Below are 20,481 nucleotides of genomic sequence, written 5' to 3'. Positions count from 1 at the left end.
CGCATACTGAACACTGAGGAAATCCGCGGTCGCTGGAGACGTTGATTAGTACCATCGCGGCCAGCTGGATTGCACCTACTCACCACTTGATTTTGCGCCTGTCATTCGATTTCGATCCATTGGTCAATAATTCTGATAGTTGGAAGATATGAAGATAGGCAATGGAGGTAAGTGTGCCTGGCTACATACCTGCGACATGAATGGCAGGCAATCTCCGATTTTCGTCGACTCTCTCGAGCCGTGTTCGCCGTGGACCACATTGCTGGAGACAAAACAAAACTATTCGTCTCTGTCGCGTCTCTTATCTTATTGTCGAACTACCGAAAGCGGGGTCAAAACGTCTTCACACGGAGAACGAACATGGTGTGCTGGACTGTAAGTGTATGTACAACCGAAAGAATCTGCTTTTATAGCAGAGCCCGTTCGGTGCCTTTTCTTTTACACTGTCCCAATAATCTTACTGATGGGGGGAGACTAAAATCTTCTCACGGGGCCCCGTCTCCGCAGCTCCCCCGTTGTTCAACTACGCTTCCTTACCCCGCCCCCGGAAAACGCTAATACTGTAAGAATAATGATCTAATCGTTGGTTGGAGTTCTGGTCTGAACCCATCCGAAAAGACGAAAAAAAAAAGGTTCGACCCAGAAAATTGGATGGGTGTGGCTGCAATAACAAATACCTGAGTCAGGGCAGGAGACATACTCCCCATTGACCTGATTCAGTTCTATGCACCCGGACGACCACCCACAGGGCCGCACGCGGTTGTGTTTGTATGTATGATGTATGGAATGTCCCGTACATAGTTTCGAGCGGCGATGTGGCAAGCAATGGCATTGCCGCTTCCCTCTTTTCCTTTGGCACCCCTCCAGATCGTGCGGCGGAACAGTGTATCTGATGGGACTCGGTCAAAGAGCCAACGTTGACGCTTTAGAAGGTGTGTATGTGGTCAGCAATGTCGGCTGTCATCGTCATATCCGCAGTACTGTAAGTAGTTACATATGTACCTTACAGGAAAGAGGGCAGATTAATGTGGTGGAGAGTACACCGTAGAGTTAATGAGACGAGAAAGGAATTGCGGGCAAATATGCGGCCTCCTCCTGCCGTCTACATAGATCATCCATACATAGCTTTACTCCGCAGGTAACTCATCAGTGGCAACCGTTCCCATTAATTTAGTACAGCTCCGGAATAAGCTTCTAATTATGCCCCCTCTTAAAGTTTGACCGGGCAAAGACGAGCTCGGACGGACTAATTCTAATTTGACCGTCCCTGTCACGGACGGACTAATTCATTTGATACTGTATGTCGTTACGGAGGATTTTCGGTACAACTTCTGCTCTTCTGATGATCTCATCTCAGTATGTAGTCCACGAGGCCCAGCCTCAGCCAGTATGTAGTCTCATGATTCATTCGATTGAAGGGGCACGGGCACGTATCCATGGCTCCAAAAAAGAAAAAAAAAAAGGAAAAGGTAATTCGACCAGAACACGATCCCCGAAACCAGAAGCAGAGCTCCCCCCTCCCTCTTTCCCGACTGAACAAATCCTGACACGGCTCTCGTGTGTGTGTGGTGTGTATGATATCTATCTTCGGTCTATTATGTACAGCGCCGATTGATTGGACCAGTGCCTGCCTGCCCTTCTCCCCCCTCCTAATCTCATTTGATACATAAGTAATTATGTATTTTTATTCGTAGTAGATGGTATTAACCAACGTCCCAATCTGATCAATCTCCACTCGGATATCGTCGCCATCCTTCAAAACCACTTTGGGATTCCGCATCGCTCCGATGCCCGGTCCCGTGCCGGTCATGATGATCGTGCCTTTCTCGAGTGTCGTTCCTTGTGATAGGAAGGAGATGGTTTTGGGGATGTCGAAGATCATCTCTCTGGGTTTTTTTTATTGTCAGCAAGACAGACAAGAGGAAGGGGTTTTCGTTAGCGAAAAAAAAAGACGAAAAAAAAAGAAGAAACGAGATGATAATGATTATATACTGTACATATCTCACCTGGTGTTGGAATCCTGCACGGTCTGTCCGTTGTAGATTGCTCTGATCTGGAGTTGGTGCGGGTCGGTGATGACGGATGGAGAGACCAGGACGGGGCCGATGGGACAAGAGCCGTCAAAGCCTGTATATATATACAGTTAACAAATGTCTTATTCTTCATGTGACGGACACGGAAATACTGTATATATGTACAAACCTTTGGAGAAAGACCATTGACTGTTCTTGAACTGCTGCGCTCGCGCGCTGACATCGTTGCTGGCTGTATACCCTAAGACATAGTCCATCGCCTCTTCCTCGGGGATATCTCTGCCCGTCTTGGACAGGACCACCGATAGTTCGGCCTCGTAGTCACTTGTCCCGTCCTGCGCGATTTGGGGAACGTTGATTTTCGCCGGGAAGGGCCCATTGAGCGCCGTCCGGGGCTTGATGAACAGGACAGGCACATCTGGGATCGGCATGTTGGCTTCTCGCGCATGGTCACGATAGTTGAGTCCCATGCAGCGGATGATGGGTACCTCGTCCATTCCGATGGGTGAAAGGATCTGATTTTTGAGTGAGAAATAACTTCCTATGTCAGTTCTCTCTGTAATTGTCATCGATATATGTTAGGTAATTTGGTTGGTGTGTGCATATATGATATACCTGGGCCACATGGAGAAGCTTCTCGGTCACCACACCGTCAAAAACCGAGCCTTTGATCAGTTTCGCAGTCACTTCCTCGCCGTTCAACATGGCCAGCCCGACATCGGGAAATTGCTTTGCGTCGACCTGTCCCAGGTGGACCTGGCCATCTTCCTGGGCGATAAAACGGATGAGGTGCGTCCAGTTCGGTGCCATTTTTGTATCCTGCGATCTCAGAGCGGATTGATTGCAGGAACTGCATAAATGAGATGAATGAGATGAGGAGAAAACAAAAAAAAAGAATTAAAGAAAGGAAGTAATGCTTTTATTAACTGTATGTGGCGGGAGGAGGGGTATGTACCTGGTATTTTATCTCGCGATATCTGCAGAGCCTAGATCAGGGCAAAAGAAGTGGCCCCAGCCACGGAACAATTTCGGCGGGATATCTAAATGATAAATTCATCCTGATAATGATGAAAAAGGTTTTGTGTACAATATGCCCTCTCAACCTGCATCTGACAGCCCTGTCTGCCATCTCATCTTCGACAGAAGCCAGTAGAGTGTACACAATTCTCCACAAATGTAGGAAAATCATATCTATTTCCATACAAGATAATAATGCAGATTACGATCATTAATCAACTAGTCTGAAAGCAGGTCTCCTACTACTACTTCTATAGTAGAAAGAAAATGTCCTCTCTAAATCCCACCGGATATACAATGATATCTAGCTCTTTTTGGAAGAAGACTGTCGTATCCGTTTTCTTCAGACAATACAGTGAGATGCAGTTGTCCCTTTGTGACTAACCTGCTATTTCTGACGGTATGTGTACAAGCTCGTAGGACCCATATAAATAAATGTCTCAATTTATGGAATGGAACCATGTATGTACGCAACTGATGCTGGGTTTCTGTGCGTGCTGCTGGCACGCTTTTAACATGCGCTGTAACCACCGTCCACGGTCCAATGTGCTTTCCCCTCCCTTTTCCGTCAGCCCTTGAACGTCATTGTCGTTTTTTTTTTCTTTCTCTGGAGACAGCACTTACCACCCGTCACATAGGAAGCGTCATCGCTAAGCAAGAAGCATAGCACCTTTGCGACTTCGTGTGCTTGACCCATGCGGCCCAATAAAGTGGCACTGCTGAGCATTTCAGAGTTAAACAACCCTTTCGCTTCTCCGTCCCGAAAGATCGGCGTATCTATAGGACCTCTGGCCGTGGGAACGAAGGTTATCAGTATAAACAACCCACAAAAAGAGTCGGTTTCGGACTTACGGGAGGACAGCGTTAATCCGGATGCCATGTTTGCCAAACTCCCCGGCCGCGGACTCGTCAAACCAATGACACCGAATTTGCTAGACGAATAGGCCGCATTATGCGGGAGACCGCGCAATCCGGACGTGCTGGACACATTGACAATCGCACCGCCGGGCCGCGGAAGATGGGGGAGTTTTGCCCGCATGCAATACATGATCCCTGTCAGGTTGACGTTCAACATTGCGTCCCAGTCTCGTTGTTTCTGATTTTTTACATCCGCGGGATAAAATTAGTTTTTGATATATACTGAATTGCAGGATGGCACAGAAACTTACAATTGTCTCACAGGTGGTATCTCCATTTCCTCCCGCGATCCCAGCAACGTTGGCTGCCCCGTCTAGGCGCCCAAACTCGTGGACAGCGCTCTGGACCCATTGCTCTACTTCATCCGACTTACTGACATCCACCTTCGTGCTAATTATTTCGGCTTTTAAACTGTTTGCCTGTCCGCATGTTGTCAGTCATCGCAAGCCCCCGAAGGTCCTGGTCCAGTCCGGTCCGGTGTAAAGATAATATATATGGATGGACATACATTTCTCCTTGGTCTCCTCTAGCCCGGCGACGTTCACGTCGCTGATAGCAATCCCAGCGGCGCCGAGCTCTGCCAGTCGAATGGTGACAGCCTGGCCGATCCCTGAGGCCGCTCCGGTGACAACGTAGAATCGGCCCTCCATGATTGATGATGATGATGATCGGGCTTATTAGATTATGTAGCAGTAGATCTGATCTGCAGACCAGACGGGGGTTTTTCCGTAACGTAAGGTCGAGAATTCTATCCTACCAGAATAACTATTTAGTGAAGTCGTGAATGGCAACGGCAGTTAGACTGAGGGTTCTTTTTGACGCGGTTATGTGCTAGGTGGTTCCATCTGCCGTCATAGAAATACATGTTATACATATGTATTACATGTGCGCAGCATACCTCTGTTAGTTTTTGGCTTCTGCAAACCTATTATTTTCTCCTTTCGAATAATAACTTTTGTTGTTGTTCCTATTTTCCATTAATTGTGGCACTTTTCCTCGCTCCCCACTGTGAGTGCGGCCGGACTGTCTTCGGCGAGATTTTTAATCTCTGCGAGCATCACTAAACTCTCCCACAACTGCTGTATGAACATCTTTATTTTTTTCTTTTGTGGAAATTTTTTGGCTTCTAAAATTGTTCGGTTTCGCACTAAACCCAAAGGCTGTAGTATCCGGAAGTACCTAGGTATGTAATTCTGCCTGAACAGTGTCTTGCACATATCGTCGATATCTGACCAGTCCAACTGTAGAGGTCAAACAGGGCCGCAACTATGTAAAAAAAAAACGCATTACAAAAACTGTGAGTTTTGATGGTGGGAAATCAAAAATTATTCACATCGTTTCTATTGTACGCGATGCATCCATTCCATGTTGGCAGGATATGTATCAGGATGAATCAAGTTTTCCGGGTTGTTAAATCAAATCAAATCACAGAGTTTGTTGGTCATGATCTGATTTCATACATATACCTGATATATGTCGGCGGTTTCAGAGTATGGTCACCACCCGCGACGGATCCGGATGTCTCTTTGCATGAGGCATAAAGACGCGGGATCTATATTTGAACCCTTTGTGCCATATTCGGGTATAAATACCCATAAGAATCACCCCGAGATGTTCTTCTCATCATCATCTGTATTCTACTCGTTAGATAGTCATAATCTATCCAGTCTGACCTCAATGCTATCGTGCCTGTATCGCTGACAATATATAGATCTGATCGCTACCTATAGGACTCGGGAACTTCTGGATCCATCCGGGGTCTTCACTTCTTTGGGGTGCCTCGCTTGCGGTCATCATCCAATCCAGAAAACCTTTGCTTTCTTTACGTAGATACATACATATCAAAAAGATATGTCTCTAAGTCAGTCATAGTATGCATGTGATTATTTCACAATCAACTGCCGCGGACATAAGTTTGATTGGAGTAACAAGTAAACCGTAACAAGTCCTCGCTCCGCGATGGAGGAGGGGGCTTTCTTTTTCTTCCGATGAAATTTTACGTATTCTTGATAACTAGATTATTTGCTATTAGAGGAATCGATCTTGATCTTTTTTTAAATAAAACCAAGGGACTCTTTCTCGAAAACGCAGTTTGCAAACCCACAACCATATAGCCAAGAAATTCTAGAGGTGACTGAAGCAGACAGATAGTTCTATAAGACATGTAAATTCTTGCAGCATTTTCACATATACAAGAGCAACCACGCAAGTCAATGCAGCCTTCGCAGATGCAGATTCGACAGTATATAGATCGACAAATGGCTCGGATAAAAAGGACAGACCAAGCCAGACAGGTGATTCTTACTGATCGGCTTGGCCACTCCCATACCCAAGGATCGCTTGCATCACCTGCGATAACTTTGCCTGACACTCTTCCTCATTGCCCAAGGTCTTTTGTGCTCTCCACGCGACGAACCGGTCCGGACGCACCAGGACAGCACCCGACTCCTCCACTCCCCTGAGCCGCTCCCAATCAAAGTAGACATCTTCCCAATCTTGCCGGAACCCGATCGAATGCACATTCACAGGCACCCCAAGCTGAGCAGAGACTCTCTCGGCCGCACGTTTCCAGTGCTCTCCCCCAATGCCGGTGAAAAGGGTAAAGGCTCCGTGACCTGCGAGGTCAATGGTCGAGACAGGCTCGGTTGGGATCGCTTTGTTGAGCCAGACGTGCGGCAGTCGACAACCGGGGTACGTGCTTGGCTCGTAGTAGAGCACGTCATCTTGGGCGGCACGTCCCAAGCGCTGATATGGATGTTGTTCGTCAGCATCATACACACACAGACCGGTGTATCGCTGGCCCATTTCGACTCCGAGACCGTGGAACTCATGGGACGTGCGGGAGATGGCTTCTTGGAAGGCACGGCGGCGTTGGCGTCCTTCGGGCGTTGCGCTCCTCAATTCCTCCAGAACCTGTCGACGAGTTGAAACATCCTGGGGCGTCGTGCCGAGGGCGTCCCAGACGTGGAAATGATCACGGAACGCCTGGTTTGCTCGAGTGATGATGGAGCGGCCCACCGGCTGTCTTTCGACGCTGTAGCTGGAAAGAAGCGAGGCAGGGGCCAGTCCGCGGTGAACATAGGCGATCTTCCAGGCCAGGTTGAACGCATCTTGGATGCAAGTGTTGGATCCAAGGCCATTCATGGGCGGGTGTCGATGAACGGCGTCCCCAAGGCAGAAGCTTTTTTGAACTGATTAGCCACATTTCCATATGGCTCGAACTGCGGGCGAAAAGGACTTACATGTTCCCCTGAGAATATTTCTCGGCAACAATCTCGTTGATGAACCACTTGGAAATGTCGAGGATCTCCGCTGGGGTGTCATCGCCGATAAAGTCTTTGACTCTCTTCAGATACTCTTCTTTGGATGGCTGGATTTGAGGGTCGCAATCCCGATTCGGGAACATGATAAACATCCATTCGTGCCACGGCTTCACCATCCGCACGATGCCCATCCAGCCAAACTCGGGATGCTCCCGATCGGGCTGCATGACCCAGTGCAGATTCCCTCGTCGGTGCTCCACCAGGTGGGAGAGATCGGCCTTGACGAGGACGTTGATCGCCAAACCTTGGCCCGGCTTGATCGAGAGAGGAAGGTCCAGTTGTTTGACGACCTGGCTACGGGCACCATCGGCGCCAAAAAGGTACTTGGTGCGCACTTGGTACTCGAGGTTGGAAACGTTGTCGCGGACGGTTGCTGTAATGAGCCCGGTCTCTGCGTCTTCCTCAAAGGAGAGCAATGTCGTGTTAAATCGAGTCTTGAACCCATTCAACGTTGCGTGGCGAACCAGGACGGGCTCAAGAAGCGTCTGCGGTAGATCGACCGGTGTACAAGGGCTGGCGAGTTCGTAGTCTCCCTGCAGTTGCGGTGAGCCAATTTTGTGTTCATGATTGATGAAGAGGAGCTAGTCTTACCTTTCTGTCGGGGGCATTCCCCCACGAATGAATGCGAGCATATTCCTCGCCGGCCATACTGTGGCACCATCTTGTATGGATCATACAATGCCCCTTGGATGACAGATTGTGGAGCTCCTGATCAAGTCCGATATCTCGTAGACACTCTTAACCTAGCTAGGTTATTTACTGTACCCTTCCTGGAATGGACGCTCTTGCTACGCACCTAGTGCCGCCATGTTTGTGATGTGCGCACGAGGTGTATTGGCCGTTCCTGGAGCAGCGCTGATCATGATGCCCTTCAGGCCTGTCATAGTCAGCTTGAGGAAACTTCATCAGGATTGTCACCTCACCATAACTAGCGAGAAAGCATGCCAGCGAGGCTCCCGCCGGCCCTGCACCGACGATCAGAAATTCAGTTTCCACCGCACGAGCATCTGGTGCAGATGAGAATGGTCGACAAATGTTGCCATTGTTAGGGTTGACGTGGATCGGATGCCACGCCGGGGGACTGATTCCATTACTGATGCCATTGGCGATGCCATTTCTGATCGACGGAGTCATCGCTGGTGTTGTATATCGGGAAGCTGTGTGGATTAAGCGCGGACCGGCTTGGTTGTATCTTGCCAGGCGAAGAGAACGAAGCGACAAACGAGACGGCCGAATTTGAAGGCCACCAATCCGACGACAAGTCAAGCCAGACATTGTATTTTGTTTCTGACCTCCTTATTCATGCAGCCTCTATTCGGACCTTTTCAGTCATTTCATAGAATTTATCGAAGCTCACATAGGCATCCCCTCGTTGCCATGCATGTTCCGTCGGCAGCTCCACAATCTCTCCACGTCACAAGGAGACCGGCCGAAGATAGTCCGCCCCTCTCCATACGCCCAGGATCCATGACTTTCCAGTTGATACGAAACTTCTCGGCATATTACGATGAACGACAGGTAAAAATCCGGGAATAATAACGTCCCGAGTCGCGTGATGAACGTGAGATGAGATGCCTATTTTGCAAGTGATACTTGTCAGGAGATCCCATCCAGAATTCTGATCTCTATCTGTAATCAAACTATCTCCAAGACTGTCATTTCGACTTGCCCTTTTGAAACGTGGTCATCGACGCAATGCCAGGCTCGACTACAGACAGTACCGGCCTTGGTTGCCGCCAGATCAGGCTGGTTCGAATAGCACATGTCTACTACACCCACAAAAATATCGACCAGGCACGTCAATTTCTCGAGGACTTTGGCTTCCATGAGGTCAAACGGGTCGGCAAAGACACCTACTACCGCGGAACCGGCCCCGAACCGTTTGTCTACTGCGCGCGGCAGGGAGATGAAGACGATTTCGGTGGTGCGGCCTTTGTGGTGGAATCCGAACAGGACCTTGAATATGCGGCACAGACGCTGCCCAACGCGACCAAGGTCTACGAACTGAGCGATGCTCCCGGCGGTGGTCGCTGCGTGACCTTCCGCGATCCAGTCGATAATTTCCCCTTCCATCTCGTCTATGGTCAGGCTGCAGCGGAGAACGTAACTGCGTTTCCCCAGTTGAAGTTTAACTTTGTATGTAGGAAAATGCCCCAATTTTCCCCGACTCGTCGCTAACGTGGTTCTCCCCCACCCCTCAAAAGCCAACGGAGAAACACAGACCAGTAAACAAGACCCAACGGTTTCAGAAAGGCGAGAGGAGCGAGCTGTCTGACGCTGACAAGAGGTTCTGACATTTGGCAACGTCCTAGGTCCCGCTCCCGTGCATAAATTAGGTCATTTCGGCATGTGCGTTACAAACTTCGCGAAGACCTTTGAATTCTACACCACCCGATTCAACTTCGTCCCTAGTGATGTAAGTAATTTACTTCTGTGTCAAATATTGAACTGGTGCTGACGCTATGTAACAGCTGGTTTACGACAAGAGTGGAAGAGACATCACAACGTTTCTCCATCTCGACCGTGGCTCCGAGCTGGTGGACCATCACTGTTTCTTCTTTTTCGAAGGCCCCAAGTCGCACGTTCACCACTCGTCGTACGAAACGCACGACTTTGACACGCAAGTTTTGGGGCACGACTGGCTTCGTCGCAAAGGGTATGAGAACTGCTGGGGAGTTGGTCGTCATATCATGGGTAGTCAGATCTTTGACTACTGGTATGCCTATCTGCCAGATGCCATGTGCCATACATAGCAAAAGACCTTTTTTTTTCGTTAACTGTGTCCGCAGGTTCGATCCTTCCCGTTTCATCCTCGAGCATTACGTGGATGGGGATTTGGTGAACGACGCAAACCCTGTCAATCGTTCCCCTGCGTCACCGGATAACTTGCATGTTTGGGGTACGTTTCTTTCTTTAAACTCACCAATTTGCCTCTCCCTTTTACCCCAAATGCGTCCCAGAATCTAACGATCAGTCATTGCCACATAGGACCGGATTTACCTCCAACTTTCTTGCTGTGATTCGACTTGACTTTTTGCTTATGTGGCGAACAGGTAGCATACAGCTACGCTTGAAGGTAGAGAGAAAAAAAAGTGCAACGACGCATGTATTCACTCCCTTGAACAGTCGAATAGTAGGGAAAGGAAGGAAGATTCAATTGACGCAGAAATATAACACCAGTACATAACACACGTGTCTCTTTTGCAGATATTTTTGTAGACGAAACACAAATTTTGCGTTGAGATTGAATCTTGAAACCTCGTATAGAACCTTTTAGTAGGAGGCGGAGTGGGAGGGATGGAATCCGCCGATGTACATAGCTGCCAGGTTGTACAGTACTGTATGTAGAGTAGTACGCTATGCACCTACTTACATTAACTCAAAGGGGAGTACGAGACACGCGTCCTCGACACATGGGCCCACTACCCTGATAGATTCAAAACCCCCTCCATCAATTTTTCAGATATTAAATTAGATTAGACTGGGGATCAGTGCCTTTGCGGGGACAAGCTCAAGGAGGCTCCAGGGTCGAAACCTGTGAGGGTGGTGAAATTGGTCCGAAGTTGTTGCGATAAACGCGCATCAATTTCCCCGAGAATCTCAAATCATGGAACATGGATCCCAACACGGACCATTGGTGAGTGGTTCATTCGTGCCACGCCACAGCGAAGCCATTGTCTTACTGTGCCAGGAAGTGCTATGGATTATTGTTATGTCTGGGGATGCAGAGGTCACGTGGTCTACAGCATACTATTCCCGGTTAACCATGTCATCATCCTGGGGGTCAGATTGAGAATGTTTATGGAAGGATAGGATAGGCGTTCCTAACGGTGTAGTACTTTAGTGTATATGTACTTTCGCTGATTGTCATCATTGTCATTATTATTATCTCGAAGGAAAAGGGAAGGGTTCCGCGAAACGAGTCAACATCACAACCATCTATTTTGGCCCTGGAGATCAGGTAGTTTAAACACACTAATACGTACGCTAGAAAACCATATTCTGCGAGAACACTAACTAGAGAATATGATTATCGGCAAACAGTAATCTTGCCAATAGCCGGGATAAATATGAACGAGACTTTTCTATGTTGTATTGTCCTCTGGGTAGACCCATCCATACACGGTCATCACGACCCACCACCACGGAGCAATGTCTGTGTATACCTAATCCTCCGCTCGAATACCGGAGCATTGGGAACGGGTCCTAACATAGCTCATGGTTCATTCCTCAGCTAATTGATTTATATGTTTTCCAATTTTTTTTCCTCCTAGCAATAAATTCATCGAGGCAAGCCACATTTCTCAGTGATACAGAGAATGTTCATTAATCTATGTCACAGTCACGGATCGTACCTTACAGCCTCCAAGCCCCTCACCCAGAGCAATCATGAGGAACGCCGGTGCAGGATCAATTCTCGCTGACCAGCGGCCAATTACGAAGAATCTGGTCGCACAACTGATTCAGAAAGTACGTGGAAAGGACAAGGATTTTCTGTCATTGCTGACCAGTACCATTACAGCCTACCACCGATGTCGACATCCTATCCTTTGCATGCCTTGTCCTCGTGGTGCTCTCGACGTTGGCGTTCTTGAGCAGAAGCTCTTTATGGCCTCCCAGCGGACGGAGGCGTACAGGAGATCAGCCCTCCAAGGTCAGTGAAAAGGGCGGCCTAAACAACGCAAGATGTATTGTCCAAAAAATGGAAGACGCGGGCAAGAACTGCGTGGTCTTCTTCGGCTCTCAAACCGGGAACGCGCAAGATTTTGCCGAAAAGTTGGCCAAAGAAGGGCATTCCCGGTTCGGTTTGGAGACTATGGTGGCGGACTTGGATGATTATGACTACGAGACGCTGGTCAACTTCCCCGATGACAAGGTCGCCATTTTTGTGTTGTCCTCGTACGGGGAAGGAGAACCGACTGACAACGCCGTTGGATTCTATGAATTTATCACCGACGAGAATCCGGCGTTCTCTGAGGAAAAGGACAGACCGCTTCAGGCGATGAGATATGCGGCCTTCGGGCTCGGAAACAGCACCTATGAGCATTTCAATGCAGTAGTCAGAAAGGTAGATGCCTCGCTTGAACGGCTGGGCGCAAGGCGTGTGGGCAGTGTTGGCGAAGGCGATGACGCAAAAGGCACAATGGAGGACGATTTTTTATCATGGAAGGATAGCATGTGGGAGTCTCTCTGCGCCGTCATGAACCTCCATGAACAGGAAGCGCGATTCGAGCCGACCTTTGCCGTCTCCGAACAACAGGCTCCAGCGGAATCCGTTTTCCTCGGAGAGAGGAGCAAAGACGAGCTCCTGGGGACACGCCAGACTCCGCATGGTCCTCATCATCCGTTTGTCGCGAGGATCGTGGCGTCGCAGGAGTTGTTTAGCGCCAAAGATCGAAACTGCTTGCACATAGAGATGGACATTCGTGATTCGGGCCTGTCGTACCAAACTGGGGACCATGTGGCTATCTGGCCTATGAATGCAGACATAGAGGTTGATCGGTTTTTGCGAGTCTTTGGAATCTTGGAAAAGCGGCACACGACCATTCACATCTCCACTGTAGATCCCACTGCTCATAACTCGTTTCCGACTCCGACAACATATGACGCAGCCGTGCGCTACTATATGGAGATTTGTGGCCCGATATCAAGGCAGTTTTTGACAACAATGGCCGAATTCGCTGCGGACCCGAAACAGAAAGCTGCACTTCTAAAGCTCGGAAAGGACAAGGATTACTTCTCCGAGATTATTAGCAGCAAGTACCTCAATTTAGCGCAACTGATTGAGACAATCAGCCCGGATAACCCGGTGTGTCCGATTCCCTTCGCGGTGCTCATCGAGGGCGTTCGAAATCTGCAACCCCGGTATTATTCAATTTCCTCTTCATCGTTGATTCAGAAAGACTCGGTTGCGATAACTGCCGTCGTCGAGTCCGTTCAGTTCCCTCAACGGTGGTTCAAGGGCGTCACGACCAACTACCTGCTGGGGCTGAAACAGAAGCAGCATGGAGAGCAACCACAGCCTCATGATCTCCGTTATGCCATATCAGGGCCTCGTGATAAGTACGATTTGAGCCTCCCGATTCACATCCGGCATTCCAGCTTCAAACTGCCCGCCGACGTCACCCGGCCCATAGTCATGATCGGACCCGGGACCGGTGTTGCCCCCTTCCGAGCATTTATTCAAGAAAGGGCCTCACAGGCCCAATCCGGCGTCAAGATTGGCAAGATGGTCCTATTCTTCGGTTGTCGCAAAGAATCCGAAGATTTCATCTACAAAACGGAATGGAAGGTAAGTACAGGATATACTCATACGTTCCGAAACTTTTCCCGTCCACTTGTGCGGAGCTGATCAATTTCACTCAAAACAACAGGCACAGAAAAAAGCATTGGGGGACAATTTCGAACTCTACACGGCATTCTCCCGACAGCCAGCCAAGAAGAAGGTCTACGTCCAACATCGGCTTGTGGAGCACGCTGCAGAACTTCGCTCCTTATTACTCGACAACAACGGATATCTCTACATCTGCGGCGATGCACGCATGGCTCGCGAGGTGCAGAGCACACTATGCGAACTTGTCAGCAAGGAATTAACGATTTCGCTCTCTGAGGGAGAGGCGGTCATACGGAAGATGAAGAGTACGGGGCGTTATCAGGTACGAGGATCCCCCCATGTCAACATTCTCTACATTGTTCTTTTGCCTTCGTGTCGCTGACCCTGTGGTTAGGAGGATGTCTGGTGAGATGTTTAGCATTTGAAAAGAAGAAAAAAAAAAAGTGGAGAAAAAAAAGTTTGAGAAAAGCTAGCCACATAACTAATGTTTCTTATTATTGCCATGTCAGTTCCATGTCAGTTGTAGTTATTATAGATTATTCTGTAGCTAGTCTTCAGAAATGCCGGTTATGTTTCATATCTTCCGCAGATAAGTCTCCGTTACTGGGACTTCGAGACTTCAGTCAAAAGGCAATTTTTGGACAACTGTACTGGACTGTACTTGTCGACGCTTCTTCTTTTTACACGACTATGGTGTTCGAATTGTTTGATCCTGATCATTCATAACACTGCCCTTAAGCTAAATATTTCACAACTTCCTAATGATTAAAATGGTACTCGGTTGAGGGAAGTGATACATCCATAACCCATTGAACGACTCTGATTTTCACCTACATACATGATCTCAGGAGGGGGCAGGCTTCAGATCCAGATGGCCGTTAAATGCTTTTGACTGGTGAATCTCTGTCCTCGCCACGATGGGTTTGACACTGGCGAGAAGGGCTTGAAATCTCTCGGATGAATGAAGTAGATTGAAATCCTCGGCAGTTTTCGTCCTGGATGAGAGTTAGCAAGCAAAGAGTTTTAAGATTAACTCTGTAAAGAAAAAGGAGACAACGCACCGTAACCACAACGTCGTCATTGTTTCGTCTCTGCATTCCTTGAGGACGGCGCAGCTCTGCAACGTCCCACTGGGACCTTGCGAGTCCTTCGTTTCCGTAGCGAAGTTACCCAGCGCCGTCATGAGCTCTGCGCGACAGTCCTTGTCGACCGCCCAGAAATGGTAGACGACGACATGGCTTGTCTTGGAGTCTCGATCCGGGTCGTCCCCCCGCTTGAGCCAGCCGCCCGCCCAGTCGTAATGATGGAGGTCGTAGTCGCGACTGGCGAGGCCTTGCTCGTGTCGGAGCAGTTGGTCGGCGTCCACCAGGGCCATCTCTCGCTTGAAGATGTCGGTCGACACGTGGCCGAGGAAGAACCCCACGGGGTGGGTGTAACCTTCCAGACCCCAGAGCGTGTCCGGTTCGCCGTCGAGATCCTGGCCCCAGTAGTATGTGTCGCCTAGGGTTTCTGTTGCGGAGACGTTGCACAGGTGGACGAGACGTTCTTTCCACTATTTCGCCTCGTCAGATATGAAAAAAAAAAAGCTTTTCTATCCAGCAGTCGCAGCAATGGAAAAAGGATAAACATAACGTGATCGATCATAGATACTTGTATGTAATGTACGTACGTACCAACGGAAGCGCCCCATCCCTCCCAACGACGCGTGCCACGACGAAGAATTTCGGACAGCTCATGATTATATCCCCGCTGTCAAAAAGTATACAAATATTTATAGGTACATAAATATGGGTATAAATATTGGTATCTGCGGCTTTTCTCAGAATAACAAGAGCGCGGAGACAAGAAAAATAAAAAAAAAGAAATGCTAGACTTGGTAGCTATTAATCCTGAATGGCAGATCGATATATATATATATATTTTACTTATATATGTAGTATAATATACGAAGTAGATGCGGTTTGTTCGGCTCCTTCGGATCACCAGAAGACAAACAAGCCCCCTTTCAGCGTTGGTAGGTAGGGTATGTAGGTATAAAGGCGGAAAAAGGAAATCGCAACAACATATGATTTTTCGATTGCATTCGATTCAGTTCAATTAAATTCCCTCCCCCTCACACACATCGCAAGGCCGAGATCAAGGCAAAAACCCGCAAAATTTCCCCACGGAGGGATTTCGGTATAATTATTGTGGAGTATGTACGGCGGAGATGTACGGAGTAAGGGTTGCTTGGTTTGTTTTCTTTTTTTCCTTCCCCACGGGCCACCACCCACTCCACTTCTACTTGCTGTGGGGGAAAAGAAAGATGATGCATTTTCTTGGCTCGGAATTTCTTTCTTTCTTTTTCTTTCGTGTCCTTTACCCTTTTTAACCATTCTCTTTTAAAAAGGTAAAAAAAAAGAAGAGAATAGTCGATTCATGTTTACGTTCATGTTATGATTTATACATGTAAGGGATGATGAATGGGGGCTGGAGGCCCTGGAGGAGGCAGAACGAGAGGGAGAGGGATAATAGGGGAGGGTGGCCTGCAGCAGGCAGGTGACACCCATACAGTGATAACACCAAGGAGGGCATACATAATGCCCAAAGGCCCTGCGCAATAAGGCGGTTTGGGGCGAGGAAAAGGTCCAGAATGGTCAAAGATGGGAATTAGAGACTAGATAGGGGCATCGCCCATGATTCGGGGTCTGTCATAGCCGAAAGGCTCGGTATGGACGTTAAACTTGATAATAATAATAATAATAAGGGCTTCTTATAACATACACTTGTTTAGTTTCTATAATTTTAAAAGAATTAAAGAGATATACACACACGTATATATCTAGTAATGTACTTAGACAACTTTGCTATAGTAAAATGTCCCCTTTAACTCCCACGTATAGTAGGTCCTTTAATCTATAAGCCTACTCCCTACTTACTGTAAGATAAATGACCATAATATTTGATTCTATTGGGTGCGAAAAAAATTGATCAGGGGAAAAAAAGAGACTCCGCCACCCAGATCTATCTATCTAGATATCTGCCTGTTCACATTAGATTAATCCCACTGGGACAAAAACCGCAGAGCCTTCTCCTTCTCCCTCCGGACAGCCTGCAGGTGCTTGTCGCTCCGCGGAACGACACGCACCTTGAATGGCAGCGGGCTAACCAGGATGCATGAGTTATATGCATTTTCATCCAAGGGCATGGTCTTGCTGGTCGCAGGGTCAATAGGCTCGTAGATGTTAAAGGCCCAGAGAAGCTTGGCGGTGATGCGCCACATGTTCCGTTCAGCCAGATGGATCCCTGGACAGATGCGACGTCCGGCTCCGTAACCGTAGTGATGTGCCGAGATAAAAAAAAGGTTAGTCCGTGGTGCTCGAATGACACAAAGGATGATATTAGGGAGAACTTATCTCGGTTATCATAGTCTGGGGATGATGCGTATTCGTTGGCAAGTTCGGATGGTTGAGGAACCGATCCGGGTTGAATTTCTCGTGGTCTTGGTACAGTTTCTCGTTTTGATGCATAGCCCACACGGCGATGAAGATCGTGCTTCCTTTAGGAATCAAATAGCCGTTGTACTCATCATCTGTGCGGTGAGAATGCCCAATTAGCATATATATATAAGACAACTGTGAATAATACACTTACCCTTCGTCACCCGATGCGGCAATGCCGTTCGTGCCCTAACTGATGTTACCAGCCATTCGACTAGATGTCCGTCTTCAATGTAGCTCCTTGACGCAGGATCAAGAATTCACTCACGTTGGTCTCCACCGTAGTCCCTCCTTAATGATGCAGTTAATATAGGGAAGGGCCTCAAAGTCCGAGAATTGCGGAGCTCGCTCCGTTCCACAGACACGGTCAATTTCCGCCTGCGCCTTTTTCTGCACTTCTGGATGCTTGGCCAAAGCCATGATGATCGTCAAGACTTGGTTCGCCGTCGTATCAGCGCCAGCTTCCACTAGCTCTCCAAAGAGGTTGTTGAATGCAAATTCGGGAAGTGGCCATTCGGTGCGACTCATTTCGTCGAGCTTCTCATCGATCAGACAATCCCGCTTGTCGCCTCTGGCTCGCCGTTCGTCGACGATCTGTCTCGCCTTGGTCCACAGCTCGTTTCGCATTTTCTTCACGCGGTTCATCCTCTTCCTCCAGCGGCCGGGCATGTACCACAGTGCAGGGAATTCTTTAATGGGAGGGTTTGCCCCTGGTTCGAGAACCACTCCCCACTGTTGTTTTGTCTATATATCAGCTTGGAGAGGGGAAAAAAAATTTTTTTCAGGCTGAATGGAGCAGGTTCTTCTCACTCACCTCTTCCATCATCTCGTAGAATCCCTTATACCACCAAGAGTTCAGATCTTTGGCTCGCTGGCCGTAGAGGAGAATGCAAGCCACCGAGACCGGGTAGAGGCGCGCATATTCGAAAATGCGATCCGGGTCTTCCAGCAGATTGTTCATGAAAATGACCGATCTGAAGTAAGTTAAATAAGTCAACTATTCTGTCAGGGTGGAAAGCTGCTTGCAAAAAGTTACTCCGCCTCTTGAATCCGGAAATGATGCGAGTCCAATTTCTGCGGACTGAAGTGTCTCACGGCAATGGCCCGCTTAAGCTTCCACGACGGGCCTTGCTGTTCAAAGGAGAAATGATGGCCGTCAGTGATATGCATGGCCACTGCATTTTCCGGTCGGTCGGAGTAGATGACGCCTTTTTTGTCGAGGAGATTGCCCACGATCTGTGGGTCGGAAATCACAATGATATTCGAGTTGAGCACTTTGAGAGAGTAGATGGGTCCGTATTTCTCCGCCCATTCTTTGAACCTGTTGTCCGACATTTGGTTAGAAAAGATGAGATGGCCAATATTCAGGGTAGATAATCTACTAACTTGACTCCGATTCCTGTTGTGGGAATTAGATGAGCATTTCCTAGCACGGGGACGGTGGGAGGGCCCGGTGGGAGGCGAGCATCACGTTTCCCGATTGAGAGCAGTCTGTAAGCCACATACGACCAAAGAATGGCCAGGGCGGCGAAGACATAGGAGGACATGGTGAAGTTTGACTTTCTAGTGGGCACCTTTGTCTTGTTCGTCTTGTCGTTGACGACCAGAGGCTCCCTAAATAAGCATTGAACCTGCGGGGAATAGTGCGGGGAAAATGGAAGGTACCTGATATTGGCTACTACGAGCTAGTATATTCAATAATAATAACTCTGTTACGCATAGCAATCGTGTCTAAGGGCTGGCCAAAAAAAAAACAGTATTAGCGAAGATCTTCCGAAGGGGCACGGGTGATGGGGTATTCCCCCGAGCCGACGTTGCTCCGAAGGAGAAGAAGTTCGGACATGAAGTCATGGAGTCGTGGAGTTGTGGAGCAGCTTGACTAGTCTCGTTTTCCTTTTCTCCCCAGATTGTATGTGTTCCGTATGTACGGTACATAGCTCAAACTCTGCCTGTCCCCTATCTATGTGACCTAGGTGGTGGGGACTATGGGTTAGGGTTAGATCTACTCACTGGTGATCGACTTACGTTGGCCAGCATTATATAAAATATGGACCAGTAGTTACCGGCATTCTACGTATGCGCATGTCATAGGGGAAAAGAAAACGTTCATCAATAATCCATTCTCAGCTTGTAACGAAGCATGACTCTAGGCCGCTGGAAGGAAGCGAATTTCTTCTGAAGCTCGCTCGACCATGTTCCATCATCAGAGGAAATCAGTTGGCAGGGACCCCTAACGTCATACCGCCGTCCACAGCGAGCACTTGGCCCGTGATCCATTGTGAGGGAGGTAGACAGAAGAAGAGCACCGCGCCAGCAATATCGTCGGCATTGCCCAGTCGTGGCCACGGAGTCGCTGCCTTCATTACCTGGGAAATGCCCTTGTCTTCCAGGTTGCCTCGTGCCATCCCGGTCGCAACAACCCCAGGAGCAATACAATTGATGTTGATGGAGTCCTTGGCATGGTCAATGGCCGCCGCTCGTGTCATATGGTTGATCGAGGCCTTCGTAGCGGAGTAGGCAACCTCGCCGGCATAGGCGATCTGCGCCGCGCAAGACGAAATATTCACAATCCGGCCGCGACTGCCCCAAGTCGGGTCCACTTCTTGTTTCAGAAATTGTCGAATGGCGAGCCTCGACATCTTGGACGTCCCCGCGGAGTTGACGGCCAGCATCTTCGACCACAGCTCGTCATCCTCGTCCACGAAGTGCCGGAAAGGCGCCCAGAACCCCGCACAATTGACGAGGATATCGAGACGCCCAAAATGCTGAAAACGAGAGCAGAAGCCCTTCGAGTCAGCCAAGAATTGTAGATAATAAATTCGGGGGCGTATGCCCCTTTTTTTTCTTTTTCTCTTTTGGTATTATCTTACTGTGATGGTCTTTTCAAAGGCCTCCTCAACTTGAGAGAAGTTGGAGATGTCGACCTGCTGGAAAATCGCTTCTCCTCCATTTCGCGTAATCAGCTCCACGGTGGTCTTGTCGATGTCCGCTTCGTATCCCTTGGGATTAGCCGTCGGCTTCAAGTCGCAGCAGACTACTTTCGAGCCTTCTTTCGCTAGAGCCAATGCGGTCGCTCTGCCCATCCCGGAGGAGGCCCCGGTTACGAGGGACACTTTGCCTTCTAATGGCCGGCCGGACATGATTAAATCTTGACCGGTGGGTGCTTTCTGAGTTTCGAAGGAATGATAGGAAAAACGAGAGTGAGAAGAAGGGGACAAAAATAACAGAAACGTGATATATATCACAGAGATGCGGATATTCCGGAAGTTTTCATATCATGAGTTCAAGTTCACGCATATATTTTCTCCAGCGGATTAATAATTGCAAGAATTAATTTCCCAGGATCAGTTGCGTAGGAAATTGCTTCAAGTTCTGCT

The 20,481-nt window shown here is 48.6% G+C and overlaps 8 protein-coding genes across 8 annotated transcripts; 2 read left to right on the top strand and 6 right to left on the bottom strand.

Annotated features, from left to right (window-relative positions):
- Nucleotides 1–1,684: 1,684 nt before the first annotated feature.
- T310_7928 (Uncharacterized protein) lies at nucleotides 1,685–2,843 on the bottom strand (the record flags this gene model as incomplete). The annotated part of the gene is made up of 4 exons (XM_013469291.1): nucleotides 1,685–1,886; nucleotides 2,007–2,127; nucleotides 2,203–2,548; nucleotides 2,649–2,843. The coding sequence occupies 4 exons, from the start codon at nucleotides 2,841–2,843 to the stop codon at nucleotides 1,685–1,687; spliced, it is 864 nt and encodes a 287-aa protein (XP_013324745.1).
- Nucleotides 2,844–3,024: 181 nt separating this feature from the next.
- T310_7927 (Short chain dehydrogenase/reductase family oxidoreductase) lies at nucleotides 3,025–4,618 on the bottom strand (the record flags this gene model as incomplete). Its single annotated transcript, XM_013469290.1, has 4 exons — nucleotides 3,025–3,224; nucleotides 3,675–4,146; nucleotides 4,220–4,371; nucleotides 4,477–4,618. 4 exons carry the CDS (start codon nucleotides 4,616–4,618, stop codon nucleotides 3,025–3,027), a joined length of 966 nt encoding a protein of 321 aa, XP_013324744.1.
- A 1,651-nt stretch (nucleotides 4,619–6,269) lies between these two features.
- On the bottom strand, nucleotides 6,270–8,566 carry T310_7926 (uncharacterized protein; the record flags this gene model as incomplete). Its single annotated transcript, XM_013469289.1, has 4 exons — nucleotides 6,270–7,149; nucleotides 7,211–7,824; nucleotides 7,883–7,940; nucleotides 8,088–8,566. 4 exons carry the CDS (start codon nucleotides 8,564–8,566, stop codon nucleotides 6,270–6,272), a joined length of 2,031 nt encoding a protein of 676 aa, XP_013324743.1.
- A 420-nt stretch (nucleotides 8,567–8,986) lies between these two features.
- T310_7925 (Uncharacterized protein) lies at nucleotides 8,987–10,771 on the top strand (the record flags this gene model as incomplete). Its single annotated transcript, XM_013469288.1, has 7 exons — nucleotides 8,987–9,431; nucleotides 9,604–9,707; nucleotides 9,763–10,007; nucleotides 10,081–10,190; nucleotides 10,345–10,367; nucleotides 10,559–10,631; nucleotides 10,677–10,771. The coding sequence occupies 7 exons, from the start codon at nucleotides 8,987–8,989 to the stop codon at nucleotides 10,769–10,771; spliced, it is 1,095 nt and encodes a 364-aa protein (XP_013324742.1).
- Nucleotides 10,772–11,680: 909 nt separating this feature from the next.
- On the top strand, nucleotides 11,681–13,643 carry T310_7924 (NADPH--cytochrome P450 reductase; the record flags this gene model as incomplete). Its single annotated transcript, XM_013469287.1, has 2 exons — nucleotides 11,681–11,761; nucleotides 11,814–13,643. The coding sequence occupies 2 exons, from the start codon at nucleotides 11,681–11,683 to the stop codon at nucleotides 13,641–13,643; spliced, it is 1,911 nt and encodes a 636-aa protein (XP_013324741.1).
- Nucleotides 13,644–14,469: 826 nt separating this feature from the next.
- T310_7923 (uncharacterized protein) lies at nucleotides 14,470–15,361 on the bottom strand (the record flags this gene model as incomplete). The annotated part of the gene is made up of 3 exons (XM_013469286.1): nucleotides 14,470–14,620; nucleotides 14,687–15,170; nucleotides 15,295–15,361. 3 exons carry the CDS (start codon nucleotides 15,359–15,361, stop codon nucleotides 14,470–14,472), a joined length of 702 nt encoding a protein of 233 aa, XP_013324740.1.
- Nucleotides 15,362–16,274: 913 nt separating this feature from the next.
- On the bottom strand, nucleotides 16,275–18,651 carry T310_7922 (Cytochrome P450 oxidoreductase; the record flags this gene model as incomplete). Its single annotated transcript, XM_013469285.1, has 8 exons — nucleotides 16,275–16,347; nucleotides 16,389–16,401; nucleotides 16,544–16,572; nucleotides 16,753–17,163; nucleotides 17,373–17,836; nucleotides 17,919–18,078; nucleotides 18,141–18,425; nucleotides 18,491–18,651. The coding sequence occupies 8 exons, from the start codon at nucleotides 18,649–18,651 to the stop codon at nucleotides 16,275–16,277; spliced, it is 1,596 nt and encodes a 531-aa protein (XP_013324739.1).
- Nucleotides 18,652–19,317: 666 nt separating this feature from the next.
- T310_7921 (Short chain dehydrogenase/reductase family oxidoreductase) lies at nucleotides 19,318–20,244 on the bottom strand (the record flags this gene model as incomplete). Its single annotated transcript, XM_013469284.1, has 2 exons — nucleotides 19,318–19,869; nucleotides 19,975–20,244. The coding sequence occupies 2 exons, from the start codon at nucleotides 20,242–20,244 to the stop codon at nucleotides 19,318–19,320; spliced, it is 822 nt and encodes a 273-aa protein (XP_013324738.1).
- Between the last annotated feature and the right edge of the window lie 237 nt (nucleotides 20,245–20,481).

Source organism: Rasamsonia emersonii, assembly GCF_000968595.1.
Source record: "Rasamsonia emersonii CBS 393.64 chromosome Unknown ctg1118621760610, whole genome shotgun sequence".
NCBI classification, from domain to species: domain Eukaryota; kingdom Fungi; phylum Ascomycota; class Eurotiomycetes; order Eurotiales; family Trichocomaceae; genus Rasamsonia; species Rasamsonia emersonii.
Note: the sequence above shows the minus strand (reverse complement) of the source record. Positions and strands in the feature narration are given on the sequence as shown.